This window comes from Sardina pilchardus, chromosome 4 (assembly GCF_963854185.1).
Source record: "Sardina pilchardus chromosome 4, fSarPil1.1, whole genome shotgun sequence".
In the NCBI taxonomy this organism is placed as follows: Eukaryota; Metazoa; Chordata; class Actinopteri; order Clupeiformes; family Clupeidae; genus Sardina; species Sardina pilchardus.
This window is the reverse complement of record NC_084997.1, coordinates 7,916,746-7,939,736: the sequence shown is the minus strand read 5'-3', so window position 1 is coordinate 7,939,736 and position 22,991 is coordinate 7,916,746. Positions and strand designations below refer to the sequence as shown.

Genomic DNA, 22,991 nt, shown 5'->3' with positions numbered 1-22,991 from the left:
CTAGAAGTCAATTGGGGTAAATCAGTGTCTCCAGATATTCCAGCTTCAATTTGTGTTCAGTACACCTCATTCTTCAATATGGAACTACACCAGAGAAATGCCACAGTACTGGAACAACACATTTTTGTTCAAACAATGAGCTGGGAGTTTGAACTATTGAACAATAACAGTTTGAACTATTGGACCATGTCCAACATTACTGAGCTGCAATCTTGTAATCTGATAGCAAAATTGATTAGACTTCAGAGAAGTGACTACATAAAAAAAACATCAATCAAACTATTCAAATTAGATATTGTACATCTTCATATCAAGGGGAAAAAAGGTGGAATTGCAGTGTTTTGAATAGTTTGAAGTTTAATTGCATACAGATCAGATTTAAGAAGATATTATCATAATATAAATTCTGGAATTGTAACAAGATATTTTCTCAAATACTGTTATTTAACCATGTTCATGAAAGGTCTTACTGCTTGGCAACTACCATGTGCCATACAATCCATTAAAGTATGTAGTCTTGTTTCAAATCAATTGCAAAAAGCTATAAATACACACATACATGTTTACAAATTAATAAACATTCCGAGAGAAGCACACTGTACCTGTTTAAGTCGTCTGCTTGTGCGTCCTTCAGTTGCTGTTTGGTCAGTATCAGTGACAGAGCAGTTTGTCCACAGGAAACAACAATCTCTGAACCTGTGCACTCCCTCCACTATCTCACCCTCTATTAGGCTGATAAGAGTCAATGCTACGCCTTCTTCAGTGTAAAACTGGTGAAGGTGAAGGTGAAGGTACACTCTCTGGGGCAGTTGTGGATGGGCTCCACCAACTAGGGGTTATTTATGTAAAAATGACTGCAGACCACGTGATATGTTATCTCTTTGAAATCAATTTACTCATCAGAAAATGACTGTCCTAAATGAATAAAGTGGACAGCCTGCCATATATTTTCACTGGACTGAGTGGATTATTTCTCTCAAAGCTCATAAAAAACTAAACGTAACAAACTAATACTGTGGTCAGGTTAGTGTGAAAAATGTGCAGTATTAAAGAAATATTCTCAATTTCTCAAATTCTCAATCAAATTACTCACCTGTGAATACTGATCTATCTAAACAGGAAATACATGGGATGCGCCATGTTGTATCCTGATACTCAAACCTGGTCTGTTTGTACAGTAATGAAATGTTCTGTATATCGCTGATTATCACTGATAATGATAGCTACAATCAGGCTGTTGTGCTCACTAAGGCGCATTCAAATGCACCAGGCCTACACTGTGCCCAAGGGGAGAAACATACCATCACCCTGAAGTGTTGCTCCCGTATTGCTGTTTTGGTATTTCCAGTGACGTAAGCTTAACCCCAGAGAATAAAAAGTCTTTTGTTGACATTCTTTAAGCAATTGTACAAACATGAGAGAAATCAGCCCTTATCTGACACATCATGCCACACAAATTCTTGTGCAGGCCATAGTTCTTTCCAATTTGGAAAATTGCAATGCATTGTTAGGCCGACCTGCTTGTGTGCTTGAGTGAGACCTCAGATGCAGAACATCTTGTCTTTAATCGGCTAAAGATATGTAACTCCGCTGTTAGTCACTCCTCATTGGCTTCCTAAAGCAGCCAGAATTAATTTCAAATCTCCCACTCTGGCCAATAGGACACTTACTATCTGCACCTGACTATCTCAATTCCATGCTCCAACTCTACTGTACGTCCCATGTGGCCCAGTTCCCCTGCTAAGCATCTACTGTGTTGACCATCCATTGACACTAAGAACACAGACAAGACTGTTTTACACTGATCACTTGTTGGTGGAGCTGATGTTCTATTCTCAAGAAATGTTTAAAGACTCTGTTCACCTGGCAATTCATTCATTCCGTTACAGAGATATGGTTTGAATATTTATGGCTCATAAATATACTCGTTATTTTTATTTTTGTTATTTTACATTGACATTATATTATTGATATTGCTGTTATTATTACTATAATTATTGCCTAATATAGAGTTTTATTCATACCTCAAGTCGCATTGGGACAAAAGCATGTGCCAAATATCATAAACATAAACTATTTTCTGTAAGTTGTTTTTGCTTTTCTGGTCTCAGGTTGAAGTTACAGTCATAAAAAGCAGGGTAGGTACCATGGTAAAGCGTTCACTCATTTTAACTTACCCCTCTGTGAAATTTACGTCATCATGACATTTACAACAGCTTATTATTATCAATGATGTGCTGTAAGTTCAATGACCGAGAGGCCATCAGTCTGGTACATTTCTTATCAGAGGCACATATTTTATATAGGAACTATTTACTTGCAAGGAACTGCTTGAACATTAAGCAATTAGAGTTTGGGGATTTGGTTGAGGCCATCTGATCTTTGGTGGTGGTGTGTGTGTGTGTGTGTGTGTGTGTGTGTGTGTGTGTGTGTGTGTGTGTGTGTGTGTGCATGTATGTGAGTGTGTGCACTATAAATATTAATAGTCTACTGTATGTGTCAGAGAATACTTTTGGGACTTTGTAATATTTTTGTTTATTTGTGAACTTTGTGTAATTGTGTTTAACAAAAAACAACAACCACACCTATTGTGAGTCCTGTCAGAAATAGTATTGGCGGGTCATTGGCCGCTCAGTCACTAACTTACAGACATATGTGAACTTTTACCATCATTATTATCAGCTATTAAGTATCACCTCAGACCACTTCAGACAAACAGCCTCCTACTTTATCATGACTAGTCGTAAAAAAATACAGGACAATCTAGTCATAGTCATTGAAACGGAGCCAACTAAGTTCAAAGATTTCATGGTTTAGTCAAATGTTAGCATGGACATTTAATGTATAAAATATCAAATATTAAAAAAATATATAAAATATCATGCACAACTGTTTTTTTATATAAATCACTAAATGTAACAGATCATTCTTCCGCAGTACACTCCTTTCAGACCTCTCAGGTCTCAGGAGAAACACTTGTTGGTATAACCTACAGTAGTCTGATTTTCACCATACTAAGCTCAATCTTCAACATTAGTCTGGCGAGGCTGCGCTTTGATTCTACTGCACTTTGCGTCGCTTAGATTTCGTTATCGTCACGTCACCGGCCAATTTGTGCCTACTAGAGTATGGCCGTTTCTGATTGGAGCCAAAGGTTCTGGCAGTGAACAGAGGAAAAAGATCTGCTGGTTTCCAGCCAGAGCTGCCGGGTGAAATTCAAATTCCCTGGAAGTTCAGGCAGGGTTCACCCAGCCTAGGTATAACCTGCTGTTAGAACTAAACATGTAGAAGCAACTAAGCCTACCTTACACTGACAGACTTTGACAAGATTTGGGAAAGATTCTTAAAAGATTATGGTATTTTGAGTAAAGCTTGAATGAGGGGCTTTAGTTAAAAAACTACAATCTTTCAAGAATCTTTCCCAAATCTTGTCAAAGTCTGTCAGTGTAAGGTGGGCTTTCGCTGTTACACAGTTCAGCTCTGGATGACATCAACAATGCCCCAGGCGTAGCCAAGTCAAATCTAGACTTAAGAACAAACTGTTGTCAGATGCTCTCTGCTAACTGAAGGATCACAGTCACACATTTGAATTATTTCACCATGTGTTAACTAATTATTCTATTAAGACTAGGCCTACAGTATTTTTTTTTTTTATTAGTCTTTTAGTTATTGCTATTTTCAGAGGTGGAAAACTGCAGGTTCTAAAAGTAAATGTCCAATCATGTATTGGTTCTACAGTATGTATGTGCACTTAACACAGGTGAGTCAATCAGCTGCTCTAGGCTGCTTGGCTGAAGAGTTGTGTTAATTAGAATCAGCTGGTTTAAGTGAATGGTTGGCACAGATATGTGGGAGGACTTTTACTTTCTGGAACTGGACTTTTCCAACGCTGGCTATTTTATGGTAAATAGACTGCATTTTACTGATGTGAAGCAGAAGCACATTGAATTATGTAGACCTATGCATTGTGCTACCTGAACAAGCTTGCCTTGCAGGCCGTGTGATATGGTGTATCGTTGCCTAGGCCTACATCTCTGAATAGCCTACGCTGTTTTTCAAAGGGCAATTTTCTTGACATGTTATTCAAAGTCTTTTAACAACAGTCTATTGTTTAGTGTGATCTAACATGAGTAGCCATGAGTATCATATGATAGCGCCTTTAGCCATGTAGGCCTATTAACCGCGAGATGGCGCACCTGCATAGCTTGCATATATACGGCGCTGGCTTGCATACTGTAGTGGGCTCAACCGGAAGGCTCAGTTTACTTGCCCTAAAATCTTACAGGCAGTGCATTACAAAGATTGTCTGCCTAGGTCTTCGTGGTTCAGGTAGGTGAACGCCTTATTTTAAGATTGAAATATAGGCTAACTTATCCATGTTAGTGACAATTATATTAATGAACTACGCGAAACATAAAGGCTGCATTTATCTGCTAAAAAGAACGTTCAACAAGTTAGGCTACTGACAACAACTTAGTAGCCAAATGATTGTGATTTTGCTACATTGGTGCTGTAAGTTGCATGTATTGAGGCTGCATACATGTAGAGAAACAAGTCAGTCGTCATTCTTTGCTTGTATCCACTGTGACGGCTCGTGTCGATTTCTTGAAGTTTGCCGAGCAAACACACATTTGATATGATAAGCCTACTTGTCATAGATTGACGTAACCTACTGTAGGCTACTGCATTAAGGGAAATGTCAGAATTAAGTGAAAGTTGGAGTATATGATGACGAGGATCAAAAATCTATTGTAGGCTACTACAAAAGTTGTCAGATACGTTATAGATATTGTCTTGCTGTTGCTGATTGTTTTGACAGTAGACTAATCAATTGATGACAACTATTTTTTTTATTCAACATTAAACCGATACTGTTAGTTTAACTTCAGTGAAGAGGGCAGACATATTGAAATGGTATACCACGGACTTTGACCCCCTGAACCGATTACCCTTCACATTAACAAATCCTTAGGCCTGACTCCAGTAGGCTATGAACCAAGTTTTTATTTAGTTCTGTATCCTTGCTCAATTACACATGCTTACAGGTGATCCTCATTTTCTTTTCAGAGATGCTTTCCTATATTCCTGTCCTGGTGGCATTGGGGTTTCTTGCCCGCTGGTTCAGGGAAAGGAAAAGAGTGGCTCATCCATCAATGAAGTATGTCTACATTACTGGCTGTGACACAGGCTTTGGAAACCTCCTAGCAAAGCATCTAGACCAGCTGGGCTTCAGAGTTATTGCAGGCTGTTACACAGAGAAAGGAGAGGATGACCTGAAGAAAGCAACCTCAGACAGACTGACAACCCTGGCCCTGGATGTTAGCAATACTGAGAGCATCAACAAGGTAGCAGCCAGCATAAAAGCCCAGGTTGGAGAGAAAGGTAAGTTCAGTTCATCTTGATAAAGTGTTTCTAGAAGAAAGATATCAGCAGACGTCTAAATGTTATCCCTATTCTGTTCTGTTACAATGAAATGGGGCGGGAGAAGAGTTTTGTTCTGAGATTAGATCATTCTGGAACCCAGCTGATGCAAGAAGGTGCTCTGAATAAACAGGAAGACTAAGTCTTATCAAGATCCCTAATACAGAGTGTAGACGTTTCAACACTATGCTGTAATGCAGGTATGAGTAGACTTGCTACTCTACGGAAAACTCCTCAGACGAAAAAGGAAAAGAGCAGGACTGGCTTCTACAAGGATCAACGAGACAGCTAGAAGTTTGATAGTTTAGTTTTTCTTGTGTCTAATTGTAGATGAGCTTGGTTATTCATTGGCCTCTGGCAGGGCTGGGCAACATCTTATAACATGAAGGCCTTTATGGATACAGGGTACAACATGTGACACATTTGTGACTGCCACAAGCCAATTGTGCATTGTTGTAGAATCTTGCATCTGACTGAGTAGGGCTAACATGAATTAGGCTTGGTTATGGAATTATTGTTATTACACGAGGTACACAAACATATATGGCGATAATCTCAAGCACTTACCCTGATTTGCATGAAATTATGCAGTTTGGGCCATTTTTTTTCTTGTTTTTTCACGTTCAGGTTTCTCTGCATAGCTCCCCCTACAGCTTTAGCGTTGGCCCATATATTTTATGACACTCCTCAATCGGTCAGTCTGCCGTTTCCTCTTTCCCTGGTCCTTTGACAACGGTTTACTCGCTCTCTGCTTCTTTTCGTTGGCTCTGCCATGATGAAAGTCTGAGAAATTCCATTGCTACTGTGTGTGTGTGTGTGTGTGTGTGTGTGTGTGTGTGTGTGTGTGTGTGTGTGTGTGTGTGTGTGTGTGTGTGTGTGTGTGTGTGTGTGTGTGTGTGTGTGTGTGTGTGTGTGTGTGTGTGTGTGTGTGTGTGTGTGTGTGTGTGTGTGTGTGTGTGTGTGTGTGTGTGTGTGTGTGTGTGTGTGTGTGTGGTGTAAAGCAATTTGTTACTCTCTTTTTGTCAGTGCAGCAGCCCCCCGGCCCAAAGTTGCAAGGGCTCTTTTCCCACCCACAGGCGCTAGGTGGAAGCGGGACAGCGATCATTCAACCCGAAAAAGACATACAACCATTTTGAAACTGTTCAGTTAAAGTAAATTAATCTAAAAAAAAAAAAAAATACTGCATAGTTCCCCTAAATAATTATAACGCTATTCCTATTCCTGTCTTGAGGTTTAAAAGAATGACTTGGGCTCTATGCACGGCTCCATCTTAGTCTCCCTTCCTACTGGGCCATGAACTTCCTGTTTCACTGTCAGCAGTTGGCTATGACAGAAAATGAACGATTACTGGGATGTCAGTTTTAATATAGTATGCCATTGTTAGTTGAACAACATTGCTAAAGTTATCTAACCAGTTCAGTAACAGCTTGATTAAGGGTAAGAACATTTTAAACCCTTTTCCCTTTTGCTCGAGGGAGTGGCACACAACATTTTCACAAAGTTGATATACATTACCATGGCATGAGACGAGGTCCTGAAGACAATTACTATAGAAAAAAAGCCATATTTGCCAATATTTTAATGTAAACAGGAAGTATGTATGCCAGTATAAGCAAATCTGAAATGGAGTCATGCATAGAGCCTGATGTGTAATGTTGCAGAAAGTCAGCATTACAAACAAATGATAATCATCTCACTGTGACTGTGTGTTACTGTTTGGTTTATTCTTTGTACGTCACCTATTGATCACACATTAAAAAGTTGATACTGGTCTGGGCAGGTTTATTGGGTGGAAGCCAAATAGTCAGTAGCCCTTTCAAGTATGAAATACCAGGAGTGCCGTGTGTATCTAGTAGTGGTGTGAAGTAAATACTATGATACTGCATTATATACACAGCCTGTAGAGCGTTTGAAAATAATAGAAATGTCACTTTTTGGTTGGTCTCTGTTACGCATAATTAGACATGTACAGGTACTGTTGCATAGGCAGCACTGTTCTCATCCTTCAGATTTAACTGTAACACTCCCTCTAACAAGTTGTGCAGCTATTGACATAAATGTTTTGGCCTGTATTATCCATGCCCATCCCAACCTAAACTTGTTGGCTGCGTTGACAGGTCTGTGGGCTGTGGTGAACAATGCTGGAATATCTCTTCCCTCTGCCCCTTATGACTGGCTTACTGTCGATGACTTCCGCCCCATGCTAGAGGTCAACCTGTACGGTGTCATCGCCGTGACCCTCAGCGTTCTACCTCTAATCAAGAAGGCCAAAGGCCGTGTTGTCAACGTGGCCAGTGTCTTTGGCAGGATCAGTCCATTCGGAGGTCCATACTGTTTGTCGAAGTATGGAGTGGAGGCCTTCAATGACAGCCTTCGGTAAATAGGAGGGCTTTTTTTTTTTTGTAGTGGCTTGAATGCTAAGCAATTTGCTAGTCACAACCATGTGAGAGTAACTGTAGATTGACTGAAGATTAACCATTTTTGTCTGATCCACAGGAGAAATATGGCCCCTTTTGGAGTGAAAGTGTTGTGTATTGAGCCTGGGTTTTTTAAAACAAATGTGACCGACTCAAGTATTATAAAACAGAACCTGCACACGCTATGGGACAGATTACCCCAAGATGTTAAGGATGACTATGGAAGTGATTACATGGATAGAGGTAACCCTAATTAATTTGAATATACTGTATGTGGTAGTTAATGTTATTAACATGGTGGCTAAACTGGCTATCATTATCTACAAGCTTAGCCATTGTGAACTAATGACCTCTGTCTTCCCCGGCCAGTGGGTGTGGTCTTGGAATCCAGGTTTATGAAGATGCTGGACGGTGACCTGATGAAAGTGGTAAGAAGTATGGAGCATGCCGTGACAGCCGTGTATCCCCGAACTCGCTACTCGCCCGGCTGGGATGCCAAGTTCTTCTGGCTGCCGCTCTCCTACATGCCAACCTGCCTCTCAGACCTCTTACTAGCTAAGGATGCGGTGAAGCCTCAAGTTTCACTTCTATAACTGCCTATGCCACACAGCATAACTACGCTTAGACCAGAAAACAAGTTATACAACTGTGCTTATTGTGTCTTGCAAAGCTACCATTTTATGTGCAAGTTCCAGTTAAGGATGGCAGGTTGTACTGTAATAAATACCATGCTATGCCTAATGCAGAACTGAAACCAGAAAAGACTGAAGTACTAATGGACTATTTCTAAGGTTAGGCCTACTAGTGTTGTAAATATTAATATTTCTGTTAAATATCTGTTAAATATTTCTGCAAATCTGTTAAAATATTAGAAATTGTACTCTAAAACTATGTAGATGTTACATTGGAAGTGACAGTAGGCCTAAATGGCTACACTGTGACTTGAGCAGCTGTTATGTTGTGATCATAAAACTGTGCAACTGAGTTGGGGAAAGGAGTGTGGTGCTGGGCACATGTAAAATAGGTCAATATTTACTGTAGTTTTACTTTGTTTTTACCAACTGCTTAGTACAAAAACATTTGTTACAATATTGATATTTCACCTGTCTTTTTTCATGTAAGAATAAAACGTTTTGAATCATGTTCTATGCATTTGTGATCACACAACAAAGACCATTTGCATATGGACACCTCCAATCAGTCATGCTTTCACATTCAGGGTGTAAGCAGTTTGTTTCAAAAGGGTCAAAATTAAACCTAAATTAAACCTTAAAATCTCATTATTTGTAAAATCAAACTTCTGCCTTGAAACAGATTTAAAACCAAACACTGCTGTCAAATCATCATCACAATACAATGAAAAGGATCTACTATGAAGCAGTCAGTAAACAATACACCGAAAACACATTATTCAAAACATAGTGCCCAGGAAGAAGTCAATTTCTAATCTCAAAACAAATGTAATATTTTTCCGTCTTAGTCTGTTGATGAACGAAAACATGGTCTAGTAGCTCAAAATTGATCAGAAATGTCTACTTTGCTCTTAGTATTTTTTTTTTGTTCCTCCTCCCCCGACTGTTGGAGTTACTGGATATTGGCAGGACCAAGAACACGCTGTTGTATAGGCCAATCCAGAGCATCCCAAACATGTTCAATAAGTGACCTGTCCTGTGAGCATGCTGTCCGTGCAAGAACTGGGATGTGTTCAGCTTCCTGATATTGTGTAGATCCTTGCCACATGGGGCCATGCAACATCATGCTGCAACATGAGGTGATGATCTGATGGCAGTTGATGAATGGCACAACAATGGGTCAGACGAGCTTCTGAGAGTTTGTGCAGAAATACTTTGGTGATGCAAACCGATTGTAGCAGCAACTATTCGGGTGGCTGGTCTCAGACAATCTTAGAGGTGAAGATAATGGATGTGGAGGTCATGGCCTGGTGTCGTTACAAGTGGTCTGCAGTTATGAGGCCAGTTGGATGTACTGCCAAATTCTCTGAAATGCCTTTGGAGACGGCTTATGATAGAGGAATGAACATTCAATTTGCGGGCAACAACTCTGGTGGACATTCCTGCAGGCAGCATGCCAATTGCACACCCCCTCGAAACTTGCCACAGCTGTGGCATTGTGTTGTGTGATGGAACGTTATTCTTCTTATTCTTCTTGTTTTATTGGTGGTTGGTCACTATTTCTTGTGCAATACCACCACCACTGGACTGGAATGTGCAACAGGAGTCACTGACTATTCTACACTGTTTTATAAACCAAACAATCAAAATCTTTCAAAAAAGAAAGTAAAAAACAAAAATTAATGAAAAAACATGTTAATGGAAACTGCGAATATTGCCAGAGCCAGAAACAGTAGACCATGTAGTAGCCTAGGCTAGGCCAGTGGTTCTCAAACTGTGGTACGAGTAGCTTACCACTAGTGTGCTATTCTACTTTGTATGGCATGTCCTCATCCTAGTCAGTACAATGGGGGTTTCTAATTTTGTTCAGTGTAGAAACGCTTTAAACTCATAGAAGTATTTCTGAGAATTCCTGAAAAGTCCATGTTCAGTCGAAGGCGGAGACAACCTTGTGAATAAACAGTGAAAGGTGATGATTTGATTTCCATATTTGGGTCTGAATTAAAGCTATGCTGTTAACGGTTTACTGTGAGGATACAATTTCCAAAGACTGAACTATAAAAACTACTTAATCAAATTCAACCAAAAAAAACAACAAAAACATTATCCGGCCCATTCGTCACTCAAACTAAATCGCCTGGAAAGGTGACAATGAAATCAACATGGCATGAAAATTATTATCATGTTATTGTAAAAGTGGACTACATGCAGTGAGCCATGTGGTTGTCAGGGGTCCGTGTAACGCTTTGCAGTGCTTTGTTCTATTTGCAGAATTCACATGAAAAATGAAAAATGGGTTCAAAACTTTCATTATCCATTTGTCAGACTACTGTCAAATGGACAATTGGTGCTATTTTTAACTTTCGAGTGTGGTTTATGAAACGGTAAATAATGAAGTTTGTAAATAGTAAAGTTTGTAAAATATAAATAATGAAAATTGAGTCCATTTTCCAGTTTTCCATTCCTGCATCATGGTTGGACTGAACCAAACGCGCCAAGGGATGTACGGGTGGCGCCTCTGGCCAGTGGTAGTTCATGATGATGCTATAAATGAATCCCTCAATCCCTCACCTGCGTCCTCGACGTCCTGGTTAGACTTCACATGCACTTGTTGCAATCTCTGCTGATGGTGCTGGTGTGTGTGTGTTTGTGTGTGTGTGTGTGTGTGTGTGTGTGTGTTGGGGGGAAGGGGGGGGGGCTGGCATTCCCTGATCAGTGGCTCCACGTAGAAGACGCAGGCGACTCGTTGCGTTTCCGTGGGCGTGTCCCTCCCAGTCTTCTATGGCCTTGTACCCGGTTTAACTTCATCATTACAGTTTTTTTCAATCGCTAACAAGCGCTTACCCATACTTCAGATACTTTTTCTAAACTCTTAATACAGACTCACGCCTACAAAATACAATTGGCCAAACAGACTCAGTGGCCTTTAAACTTTCCATGAAATATGTCACATCTGTTGCAAGAGAATTAGCTGGTGGTGGTTGCTGTGGCCTGATCAAGTGAAGAATAAAGATAAAAGACATTTAAAAGCAAGCTCCATTACTTGCGCTTGAATTTCATGGACAGCTTCTTCCATTGTATTGACAAATGAATTTACAACACATTGACCCACACCTGCCATCTGTAACTGCGCCACAGCAGACCCACATAAATCAAAAGCTGAGTGTTTTGTAATAAAGTCACAGGAACTTGTACTAGGGCATGTAGCCAAATCAGTTGGCCGATTGTCATCAGAATATTGCTGATTAACAGCACAAACAACTGTCTGCACGTCTATTTCGTGGATAAAGGTGTACATATTGTGAAGTACTTTGTTGTAGGACGGTACGTACCGAACACCAAATGACTCTTGAGCAGTTCATCAAAGTCGCCAACTGCACTGGCTGACATGCATGGGATGGCGTACTTGTCGAGAACAATGTACTGTGCATAGATGGTGTTCTTCTTGGGTCCAGCTGCAAGGAGGTATGGCTGCTTGCTCTCCTGTATGGCATCCAGATGTTCTTGTTCACTGTTTCCAGACTGTGAATGAATTTTTTCACATTAATGCAGGGCTTAAAGTGCCATATCAGATGATGAAAAAGACATTCAGAATGTTTGTATGACAATATCAATAGTATGATTCAAGAGTGTTGATGAGTGTAGCCTACAGAGTGTAAATCTGGATAATGTAGTGTGATTTCAGAATGTTAAAGGTTGCATTTTGTGCATGTGCATAAACTCTATTAGGAGGTGTATAAACTCTATTTCTGAAATTTGAGAAGTGGGTATACAGCGTTTAGCTTAAATGACAAATTATGCGTCGGCATTACTTTGAGAAGATCTCAATACAAGCACCATACACTGGTAGGCAAGTGGAGAAAATATTTTGACCAACAACAATTACATTGTTTGAATGCTAGAAAGAAACAACGCAACAGAGGGCAACACTCTGACGTGGGCCAGGCCTAATCTAAAAGGCGGAACATATGCAGAACTGATGGCGACAAGAATCATTCACCAACCTTTAAGAACATGACAACATGATTCTCTGCCATGGTTGCAGACATCTTCCCGGGTCTTTTGCGGCCTTGTGCAACCGGTGGAATCAGGTGGAGTAAGAGAAGTATCCCTGCAAGTTCATGATCCCATGCTCTATGAAAAAGAGGCACAAGGATGTGATTAGCAGCTTAGTCAAACTTCATACATTTTCTAACTGAGAGAAAATCTTTCAATTGTTTTAAAGTATCTCACCTGTGTCATTTTCTTCATCATCATTCCCCATACTCTCTGTTGCATCAATCAGCTCCTGAAGAGCACCTACTGATTTCCCCTTTCTGTGACCGGCAGCGGTTCCCATGACATCAGTGGCTAACCGCTCCATGGGAGCTCCGACTGTGTATTGCTGTAGCGGAGCGTGCGAGCACTGTGAAAGGCCTGCGAATGAATCGCCTTGCTCTCTGGATGGAGCGCTGGCCAGCTTCAATCCATCCATGCCCACACTCTGCTGAGCATGGCGTCCTCCGACTGCGCCTTCCGAATCTCCTCCCTCGACATCACGTCCATCGTGACATCGGCGACCGCTCTGCGATACTGCGTCGTAGAGCCGGGTTGTGGCGCACTGTCCCTCTCGCCGGCGGGCTATCGCTGTTTCTCTCGTTGGTGCTGTCTCTCGCTGATAGAGAAGGACACAAGGGGAGAAATGAAACTTAAAGAGATATTCCAGAGGGAAAGCATTCTAGAGTCTATTTGAGCATGGAAATAATATGTCAAACTTTTTTTTGTTCAAAAGTGTTTTTAAATGCATAGCAGCATTTTCTAGTTTGACAGATGGAAACATTCACAATGACAATTTTTGAGGATCTAGCACATAAATGTAACCCCTCATAGCATTACTCTGACCACAGTGTTTTAAAGTTTACAACGTCTACTATAATGTCATCTATCTATAACAGGAATGTCTGTCTGTCTGTCTGTCATTCGCATGTACTGTATCTCAAACCGTTCCTCCAATTGCTTTCAAACTAGTGTCTTGCAATGGCAAGTTTGGCGTTGTTTGCTAGGCGGGAGCCGGCCTGGGTGGACGCCCCCAGACCCCACCTTGCAGTTTTCTGCTTTTAGAGCGTTTCTGAGCCTATTTTCCCCTTTTTCGGGTCTTTTCCCCTCCGGCTCAAGTGGCTTGGACTAAGTTTCTGTAGTATTTCTTTTTTCTCTGTCACCCATGGCGCACCAAGGAATAAATAAATAGGTCTTGATCCTCTGGACCTCCAGGGGGACTTCCGCTGCCTCACAGCCTGCCTGGCACAGGACTTCCCTACTCAGGCCAAACCTCCAGGGCCACACCGCCAGGCCTACCCCGGGCAGAGGGGATCAGCCCACACTGCCCTGGACCTCACCACGCCCAACTCTGGACAAGCACCCTTAACCACCGGTCACCGTGCCCACCTCGAGCTAACCTGTGTTCACCAGCTTTCACAGTCCGTATTCATACTGAAATTCAAGATCAAGCGAGCTTTTGCCCTTCTGCTCCATGGGCGGTTTCTGCCCTCACGAGCTTGCCTTAGGACACCTGCGTTACAGTTTGACAGGTATACTGCACCAGTCAAACTCCCCACCTGCCACTGTCCCCGGAGCGGGTCGCGGCGGCTCGCGCACCGCGTGGCACCAGAAGCGAGAGAAAATTGCTTTTAACTGCAGTAACTTTAATATACGCTATTGGAGCTGGAATTACCACAGCTGCTGGCTCCAGACTTGCCCTGCAATGGGTCCTCACCCATGGGTTTAGGATACGCTCATTCCAATTACAGGGGCTCGAAAGAGACCTGTATTGTTATTTTTCGTCACTACCTCACTGTGTCGGAATTCGGAAATGGGTAATTTGCGCGCCTGCTGCCTTCCTTGGATGTGATAGCCATTTCTCAGGCTCCCTCTCCGGAATCGAACCCTGATTCCTCGTTACCCGTGGTCACCATGGTAGGTGCCGAAAGTACCATCGAAAGTTGATAGGGCAGATATTCGAAAGACAAATCGTCACCACCAAGGGCGCGCGAGCGGCCCGGGGTTATCTAGAGTCACCAAAGCACGAGGCCCCCGGATGGGTGTTTGGATCTGATAAATGCACGCATCCGCAGGCCCCCGTGAAGGGGCCCAGTCAGCGCTCGCTTGCATGTATTAGCTCTGGAATTGCCACAGTTATCCAAGTACGGGTGGGAGCGATCAAAGAAACCATATCTGATTTAATGAGCCATTCGCAGTTTCACTGTACCGGCCTTGTGCACTTAGACCTGCATGTCTTAATCTTTGAGACAAGCATATGTTACTGGCAGGATCAACCAGGCATCTGCTGGATAGCTGGCCCGTCCCCAGCGCACGCTGGGGCCTTTGTTGCCTTTGGGTTGGCCTATGGGGAGCCTGCCACTTGCCCAGGCTATATAATTAAATAAATAAGGGACTTAGCCTCTACCCATGGTATACCTAGGGACAAAATTCGCTCCAGAGACTAAGTCCCTAGGTTCATCATGGGCAGAGAGAATTTCCCTATTTATTTAATTATATAGGCTGGGCAAGTGGCAGGCTCCAGAATCGAAACCAGGGGAGCTCCGCGAAAAACGTCCGACGGCTTCGGACACTTCTCTGGCAGGGCCCCTTGGCCTGGAGGGTACCTAACCCCCCCCGCCCCCCGGTGGGGTGCCGGCGCGTTAATGAGGTGCACTTAAAAAAGGGGACCATTTCTGAGCTCCAGGGAAGCGTACGTTCCAGCTCGCTTCGCCCAGCCTCGGTGTCTCTCTCTCTAGCCGATATAGACGCGTCTGGGGAAACACCCCGACCGTCCAGCGGATCGGGACCCCCCTCCCCGTCCCAGCGCGTCAGCCTCCAGGCCGGGGGCACATGGGGCTCCACGGAGCCTCCGCTCCCAGCGCCGAAAGGTTGCGAGATTCAGCCGCCCCGTCTGACTCAGCAGTCCCACAGGAGGCCGTCGTCGGGCGGGTGATCGGACGCATCCCCCGGTCCTCAGGTCCACACACACGGACGTGTGGCAACATGCTACCCACGCTGCGTGCTACCGCATGAGGCAACCTCTCCGGAGGCCAATCCAAAGGCAACGAAGGCCCCAGCGCGGGCCGGGGACGGGCCAGCTATCCAGCTATCCAGCAAGCTGCCTGGTTGATCCTCCCGTTAACAGCTTGTCTCAAATATTAAGCCATGCACTGTGCACACGGCCGGTAAGTGAAACTGCGAATGGCACATTAAATCAGATATGGTTCCTCTGATCGCTCCCACCCGTAGGCTACTTAACTGTGGCAATTCCAGAGCTAATACATGACTGACATCTGCTTTAGGAACATTCTTCCTCAGCCACAGTTTTAGTTTCATAATTTGTCTTTTAAAAGAAACAGGCTAGCTTATTGCCTAGTCTTTGGCGTTATCATTCATAGCCAGCAGTGTCAAGTAACGAGTTAGGCTACAAATACTTTGTAACCTTACATAAATGTTGGGTATCTATAGGCCTACTTTACTCGGGTCCAATAGCCTCCTTTCCTATTTCATTTTGGCTTGTCATCGTTGAAAAAAAAAACCTATCCAAATAAATCGCGCAATCCGAATAGAGTGAATTTTAATGTGGTTGGGTGAAACATATAGCCTACCATTCTGACACGCTATTTGGTTTGTACGTGATCCATCACACCACCTGCAGCTAACTAGTGTAGGTACATCCCTCATCCCTGGAAGAACTTCGATATGGTTGGATGCTAAATCTAGTACAGTAATTTCGGATGCACTGCTGCAAGTTCTGCGCACTAGGTTACCTGCTAATGACTTTCAAAAACTCGCCGTCTAATTTGACAAAGCATATGAGGTCAATTGAGAGTTTGTTATTATCAGTTGATTATTGACACAGTAGTAACCTGTTAACGTAGACTACTAATGGAACACTTGCAATGACTAGATACAGTAGATTACATGTTAAGACATGTCATTGGTTGCTTGCTAGCGGAAATATATTGTTGGTGGGGACTGTGGGATTTGAAATTCAACTTTAGCCAAAAGTTATCTGAGCTTATACTGCTGTATGCGATATTTGTAAGTTAATTCTGTAAAGATATAGTCTAGTTGATAGTGTAGGCTAGGGTACTAGGTGACCAGGCGCCCGAGACCAAAACTGGGGACATAGGCCTAATCCCAAACCTTTTCAGTTTGACTATAATCTGATTGATATACATTCAAGGTTTATCTTCTTAAAAAACGGCCACATAAATAGTCTGACCTTCATTCATGCACTTCAAGCATGACATTTAATACAGTGGAAGTCCTAGACCTAGATAGTCTGAGTTTGTGGTTTTAGAAAAATAATATGAAACTCAATCTGTGCCTGTGCATTCATTTTTCCCCACAGGAGAAACAGCCGACTTGTCTAGAGAGGTAGGCTACACGCAACTTACTTCAGCAGCCCTCAAAAGGAAGTCATCCACTGAAGGTTCTTTTTTTCTTGATTAAGCACCTGGATTAATCATGAATTTTGACAGCACTGTATACTGCATAATAGACAACCATACAAGGGAATAGCCACTAAGCCTGCCCTGGGTATAACAATTTTGTTGGCCAGTTTTGTTATCTTACATCTGTTGCCCTCACAAATTCCTGTAGGCAGCTAAGCTTGAATGTACATTCTAATAAAGGTTATTGATAACATGCCTCTGAAATTGGACTTTTTGCACCATTAATAGCCTACTTAAGCAACTAAGACATGTTTATGATCAGGCTAGTACACATATTGTATCTGCATTGTTGCTAGAATGCGTTCATGTTCAATGGCCATACAGTATATACGTACGGCTGAAACAGGTGGCTAGTGCATCCCACATTTTTCAACATTAAAGGGATAATTCGGAGTGAAATGCACTTTAGATCAATTTTTCGGACTATTGGGAGTACATACGTTGAGTTGACACCAAAATGATGTCATTCGGATGTATTTTGAGAAAGTTCGAGTTCACCGTTTTTAGCCAAAACTCGTCAGCCTGGAAGTGAACCGGGCATGTCCTTTCGCCGCTACAAAACGCTATTTTTATACCTCTTCTACTGTTCCAAACAACACTACACTTACTGTACGTGGTAGTGAGTAGACTCAGTAGAGGGTCCCTAAAGCCAAACCGAAGTATCCCCACGTCTTTATGTGGTCGGATAGAGAGTCCAGAATGAATTTAATCGAGTCAATACCTTTCCGGAAATGTCGCTGCTGCAGCTAGCAACGCTTTAACAACATTTTAATAACATTTCCGGAAAGGTACGGACTCGATTAAATTCATTCTGGACTCTCTATCCGACCACATAAAGACGTGGGGATACTCTACTCTACTCTACTCTACTCACTACCACATAAGTGTAGTGTTGTTTGGAACAGTAGAAGAGGTATAAAAATAGCGTTTTGTAGCGGCGAAAGGACATGCCCGGTTCACTTAAAACGGTGCACTCGAACTTTCTCAAAATACATCCGAATGACATGATTTTGGTGTCAACTCAACGTATGTACTCCCAATAGTCCGAAAAATTGATCTCACTTGATCACTCCGGATTATCCCTTTAACATTTTAATATATCATTATAGTCATTATCGGGTGGGCTAGTGGGGTAGTGCACTATCGGCCCCTGTGGCGTGGCCTAAACCTTTGTCCTTAATGGCATTTTTTCCCTTACATTATTTTTACTTTTATACTTTAAGTAGTTTTACAACCAGTACTTTTATACTTTTGCTTAAGTAGAAAGTTTGAGTTGATACTTCCACTTCTACAGAAGTCGTTTGAAACCCTAGTATCTGTACTTCTACTTGAGTAATGAATGTGAATACTTTTGACACCTCTGTTCATAGCCCGAAGGAACAACTACAGCGGATAAGCGTGTCCAAATCTCGCAAAACTCTACGAGATCTTGCTAAGCTTTTGAATGAAGCACTGATGCCGTGCCAGTGTGGTCCTCCGTCGCCACGTCAGCCAGAGGATCCAAGGATTGCATCAACCAGAAGTAAGTGAATTATCTTTTCAGAATATGGAGAGGAAGTTTGCTGTGGTAGGTTACAGTGGATTGAAGGGGAGGATTCAGGGAAGTTCAGTGATGTGTGAAAGTTGATGATTCCAAAATGGACCACGATGGAAATCCATTTCCCCCTACTCAACCTTTATTGAGTGGCGCCAGGGAAAGAAGCCAAAGGGAGGGTGGCCTCACTAAGGAGTGCTTTTTGTTAGTGGTAGCCTAAGTTTGTCCTAAATTTTCCTATTTAATTAATTAACACTCACTTCAAAGGCATTGATTAGCATCCAATCATAAGCAATGTTCTTTTGGTATGAATAGACTAAGTAGTTAGTTGTTTGAAATTAACTATGGTGTTTGAAAAACTCTTCTCTAGCTAATTGCCTTGAAAACACATGTAATATCAACTCTCTGCTGGAAGAGGTGGAAAGACCACAGCTGACCATAGGGGTGATTCAAATTGATATTGAGACTGAGCCAAAAAAGTTAAGGTGACTTTTATCTTATAGTATGTAATAAACATATTTTCCAGTGGTCATGTAAATGATGCTGATAATTCAGTTGTACATTATGGGTACGTAAGTATTGCTATTTGTTTTGACAACGAGAAGTCAAAGGTGAGTCAGACCCTGCAGAAAATGTCCTTAAGATATGGACATGGCCAGCCTCATTCAGATGATAATCATGACCTTAGAAAAGACACCGGTGGAGTTAAAGTAGGGGGTCAATTCATATTGAGCCATTAGACAACCACACAGATACATATTTTGTCTAAATGACTGAAGTTTTGTGACTATACTTTAGGCTAGCTTGAGGAGTGATGACTGGAACAGGAACTGTTCTGTTCCTGTTTTGTTCTGCAACTAGATGTGCCCGGACTCCTATCATGAAGAAAATAATGGATTCAATTACACCTCCTAAGACTATCACACCATGGCTGCCTGGAAAGGTTCTCCTCCTTCAGCCACATCTGCATCTCCCACTTCATCACAGACTGTCTCCAGGTCATCTAAGGTAATTGATTTTTAAAGAATAAATAATACAGCATAGACAATTGATCTACTGTATGTGAGATGTCCTTGTAATGAGTATGTCAGATCTAATTTACCTTTATACCATCTTAAAGCAATATTCCTGGAAAGAAGCTTTCTAGGGGCCATTTCATCATATCATGATAACAAGTCTTCATAAACATTACTTGCATAAACAAACTTTGTGTACACTGTTTCTGACGCTTAATTTTTGTTTGTAGGGACTCTCTTAATACTAGGCTACTTATGAGGTATGATGCTATATTGAGCCTTGTTAGTGGTTTAAAATTGCGACTTAAAATGCATCTAACTACATGTTCATTGTGAATGCTTCCATCTGTCAAACTAGGAAATGCTGCTATGCATTTAAAAACACTTTTGAACAAAAAAAGGTTTGACACGTTCCCATGCTCAAATAGACTCTAGAATGCTGCTTTCCCTCTGGAATATTGCTTTAAGTTTCAATGGTCTCCTTGTGTCCTTATCTATCAGCGAGAGAGACAGCACTCATCAGCAGCCTGAGACGAGAGAAACAGCGATAGCCAGCAGCCCGCCGGCGAGATGGACAGCGCGCCACAACCCGGCTCTACGACGCAGTATTGCAGATGGACATGATGTCGAGGGAGGAGATTCGGAAGCCGCAGTCGGAGGATTCCATGCTCAGCAGAGTGTGGGCATGGATCGAAGCTGGCCAGCGGCCGCCGTGGAATGACATATCAACGCTCGATCCGGAGATCAAGGCGATTTATTCGCAGGCTCCTCACAGTGCTTGCACGCTCCGCTACAGCAATACACAGTCGGAGCTCCCATGGAGCGGTTAGCCGTTGATGTCATGGGAACCGCTGCCGAGGAAATCATTACGTGCTCTTCAGGAGCTGATTGATGCAGCAGAGAGTATGGGGAATGATGATGAAGAAAATGACACAGGTGAGATATTTTAAAACAATTGAAAGATTTTCTCTCAGTTGGAAAATGTATGAAGTTTGACTAAGCTGCTAATCACATCCTTGTGCCTCTTTTTCATATAGCATGGGATCATGAACTTGCAGGGATACTTCTCTTACTCCACCTGATTCCACCCGTTGCACAAGGCTGCAAAAGACCCGGGAAGATGTCTGCATCCATGGCAGAGAATCATGTTGTCATGTTTCTAAAGGTTGGTGAATGATTCTTGTCGCCATCAGCTATGCATATGTGCCGCCTTTTAGATTAGGCCCACGTCAGAGTGTTGCCCTCTGTTGCATTGTTTCTTTCTAGCATTCAAACAATGTAATTGAACAATATTGGTGTTGGTCAAAATATTTTCTACACTTGCCTGTAGGCCTATTGTATTGAGATGTTCTCAAAGTAATAATTTGTCATTTAAGCTAAACGCAAGTTAACACTGTTTACCCACTTCCTTCAGAAATAGAGTTTATACACCTCCTAATAGAGTTTATGCACAAAATGCCAATGTAAGTCTGAAGAAGAGCCATGCGCCTCGAAACATAACTTGTCTTAAATAAAGTAAACTAAGTGAGAGCAAGTGTGCGGACCTTTTACTCTTTTTTTCAAAATGCAACCTTTAACATTCTGAAATCACACTACATTATCCAGATTTACACTATTTAGGCTACACTCATCAACACTCTTGAAATCATAGGCTACTATTGATATTGTCATACAAACATTGGATGTTCTGAATGTCTTTTTCATCATCTGATATGGCATTTTAAGCCCTGCATTAATTTGAATAGATTCATTCACAGACTGGAAACAGTGTACAAGAACATCTGGATGCCATACAGGAGAGCAAGCAGCCATACCTCCTTGCAGCTGGACCCAAGAAGAACACCATCCATACATACGACATTGTTCTCGACAAGTACGGCATCCCATGCATGTCAGCCAGGTGCAGTTGGCGCATTTGATGAACTGCTCAAGAGTCATTTTGTGTTCGGTACGTCCTACAGTACAACAAAATACTTCACAATATGTACACCTTTATCCAAACAACAATCTACAAAATAGATGTCGGCCAAGTAAAGGAAAAACCAGGGCTAAGGGCAAGGTTACTCAACTGAGGAACAATACAAAAAATATGTTGTGCTATGTTTGTGGCTCTACTTTTGACTTTGGCGTTGTCATTCATTAGTAGCCTATGCTTAATTTCTAATTTGTAATTCTCTGCTAAATTTGTTATCACTGTCAATCGAGGTGCCCAAAACTACTTAGAGAACTTATGGCAAGATGGCTAATCTAACGTTAGAACACACCTTTTTAAAACAAAAAAAACCAAAAAAAAAACCAGAACGTCACAGGTTGTCTAAGCCTATCTTCTACTAGTGCAATAATATAACATTAGGCAAACACTAGTTAGATCATTAACACTTTGTTTGCACCTACGGTACTAATGGATTATGAAACATATTTTGTCTGCATTTAAAGTTGCAAACGTAGAAAACACGCGGGGAAACTAAACACCCTGACCAGCGTGACTAACTTGCATATTAGCTATCCAGCTATAAACCAATGGTTTCAACCAGTGCTGTTTTGGCAGGTTAAGCAGAGCCACGGAAACATAACTAAAATGTAGGAGAGGAGGAAGAGAAAATCTGTTAATGTGCTACTATGGAGAGCCAACTGTGCAGATACAAGCAGAGACAAGACAGAAGATCAGAAGGAAAGGGCATTTTTATCAGATCATCAGCAAACAGGTCATTGGATTTAATCCAAAATGCCTCAATATTCCACATGTAGTAGAAATATTTTATAATTTACTTTAAACATGAACATCAGCTTCTGTTCACGCCAAAACTTGTCAACCAACTAACCATGTGACCTTTTGAACATATGTTGATGATGCAACCTTGTGACCGTGTGACTGATCATTGTTGATGAGGCCTTTCTTCTTGATTCAATCAAGAGGAGGCAAGGCCTTTAAATGCAGAGAGAACACACTTATCGTGAGGCCCAGTATATGCCATTGCCCTAAGCGGTGTGCAGAGCTGGGTCTCCGGCCGTAGTCTTGAACTGTTTGTTAGCTAATAAATGCCTTACCATGCTTTATAATCTCTGAAACTGCCTTTGTCTGCTTGATACTTAATTTTCTTACTTCACACACACCACAGTAGAGCCTAATCAACATACTATAGGGGCTAATACATCTGCAGTATGTGTTGTTATTAAGTAGAATTGAAGACTTATTCAAGTTATTTAACTTCACTTATTTCCCCTCCAAAATTTCCCTCACTTTCCATGACTGGAATAGACTTTCCAAAATTCCATGATATTCCAAAAGTTCCATGACTCGTGGGATCCCTGTTAATCAAATTGCCAGTCAATTGTTTTCAACTTGTGGAGAACTGTCCTGTGTAACAGCGAAGTCCATAGCTCTGGTATGCAGAGCTCTCTGACCGAGTACAGGGTTCATGAAGATCATTACACAATGGCCACCAACATGTTTACCTGTGTGCCTGTATTCAGACCTTTGACACTTCGCCATT

General features: G+C 42.0%; 1 protein-coding gene and 1 long non-coding RNA gene across 3 annotated transcripts; one reads left to right on the top strand and one right to left on the bottom strand.

The window, feature by feature from the left end:
• The first annotated feature begins 3,847 nt into the window (after positions 1–3,847).
• dhrs9 (dehydrogenase/reductase (SDR family) member 9) lies at positions 3,848–8,979 on the top strand. 2 transcript variants are annotated; one of them, XM_062533972.1, is made up of 5 exons: positions 3,848–3,903; positions 5,068–5,382; positions 7,539–7,797; positions 7,918–8,081; positions 8,208–8,979. In XM_062533972.1, the coding sequence occupies exons 2-5, from the start codon at positions 5,070–5,072 to the stop codon at positions 8,429–8,431; spliced, it is 960 nt and encodes a 319-aa protein (XP_062389956.1). In that variant the 5' UTR covers positions 3,848–3,903; positions 5,068–5,069; the 3' UTR covers positions 8,432–8,979. The 2 variants fall into 2 exon arrangements, with proteins under 2 accessions (XP_062389956.1, XP_062389955.1); XM_062533971.1 differs by lacking the exon at positions 3,848–3,903 and adding an exon at positions 4,173–4,329.
• A 127-nt stretch (positions 8,980–9,106) lies between these two features.
• On the bottom strand, positions 9,107–22,982 carry LOC134078216 (uncharacterized). The gene is made up of 5 exons (XR_009938829.1): positions 22,739–22,982; positions 21,312–21,452; positions 12,704–13,124; positions 12,475–12,604; positions 9,107–11,992 (listed from the first exon to the last, which is right to left on the bottom strand). It is a non-coding gene; the product is annotated as an uncharacterized LOC134078216 (long non-coding RNA).
• Positions 22,983–22,991: the final 9 nt, after the last annotated feature.

Coding starts and splice junctions, on each gene's coding strand:
- dhrs9 (XM_062533971.1), top strand. CDS start 4,188: ATGGCGCACCTGCATAGCTTGCATATATACGGCGCTGGCTTGCATACT. Junction 7,798..7,917: donor GCCTTCAATGACAGCCTTCG/GTAAATAGGAGG, acceptor TCTGATCCACAG/GAGAAATATGGCCCCTTTTG. Junction 8,082..8,207: donor AAGTGATTACATGGATAGAG/GTAACCCTAATT, acceptor TTCCCCGGCCAG/TGGGTGTGGTCTTGGAATCC.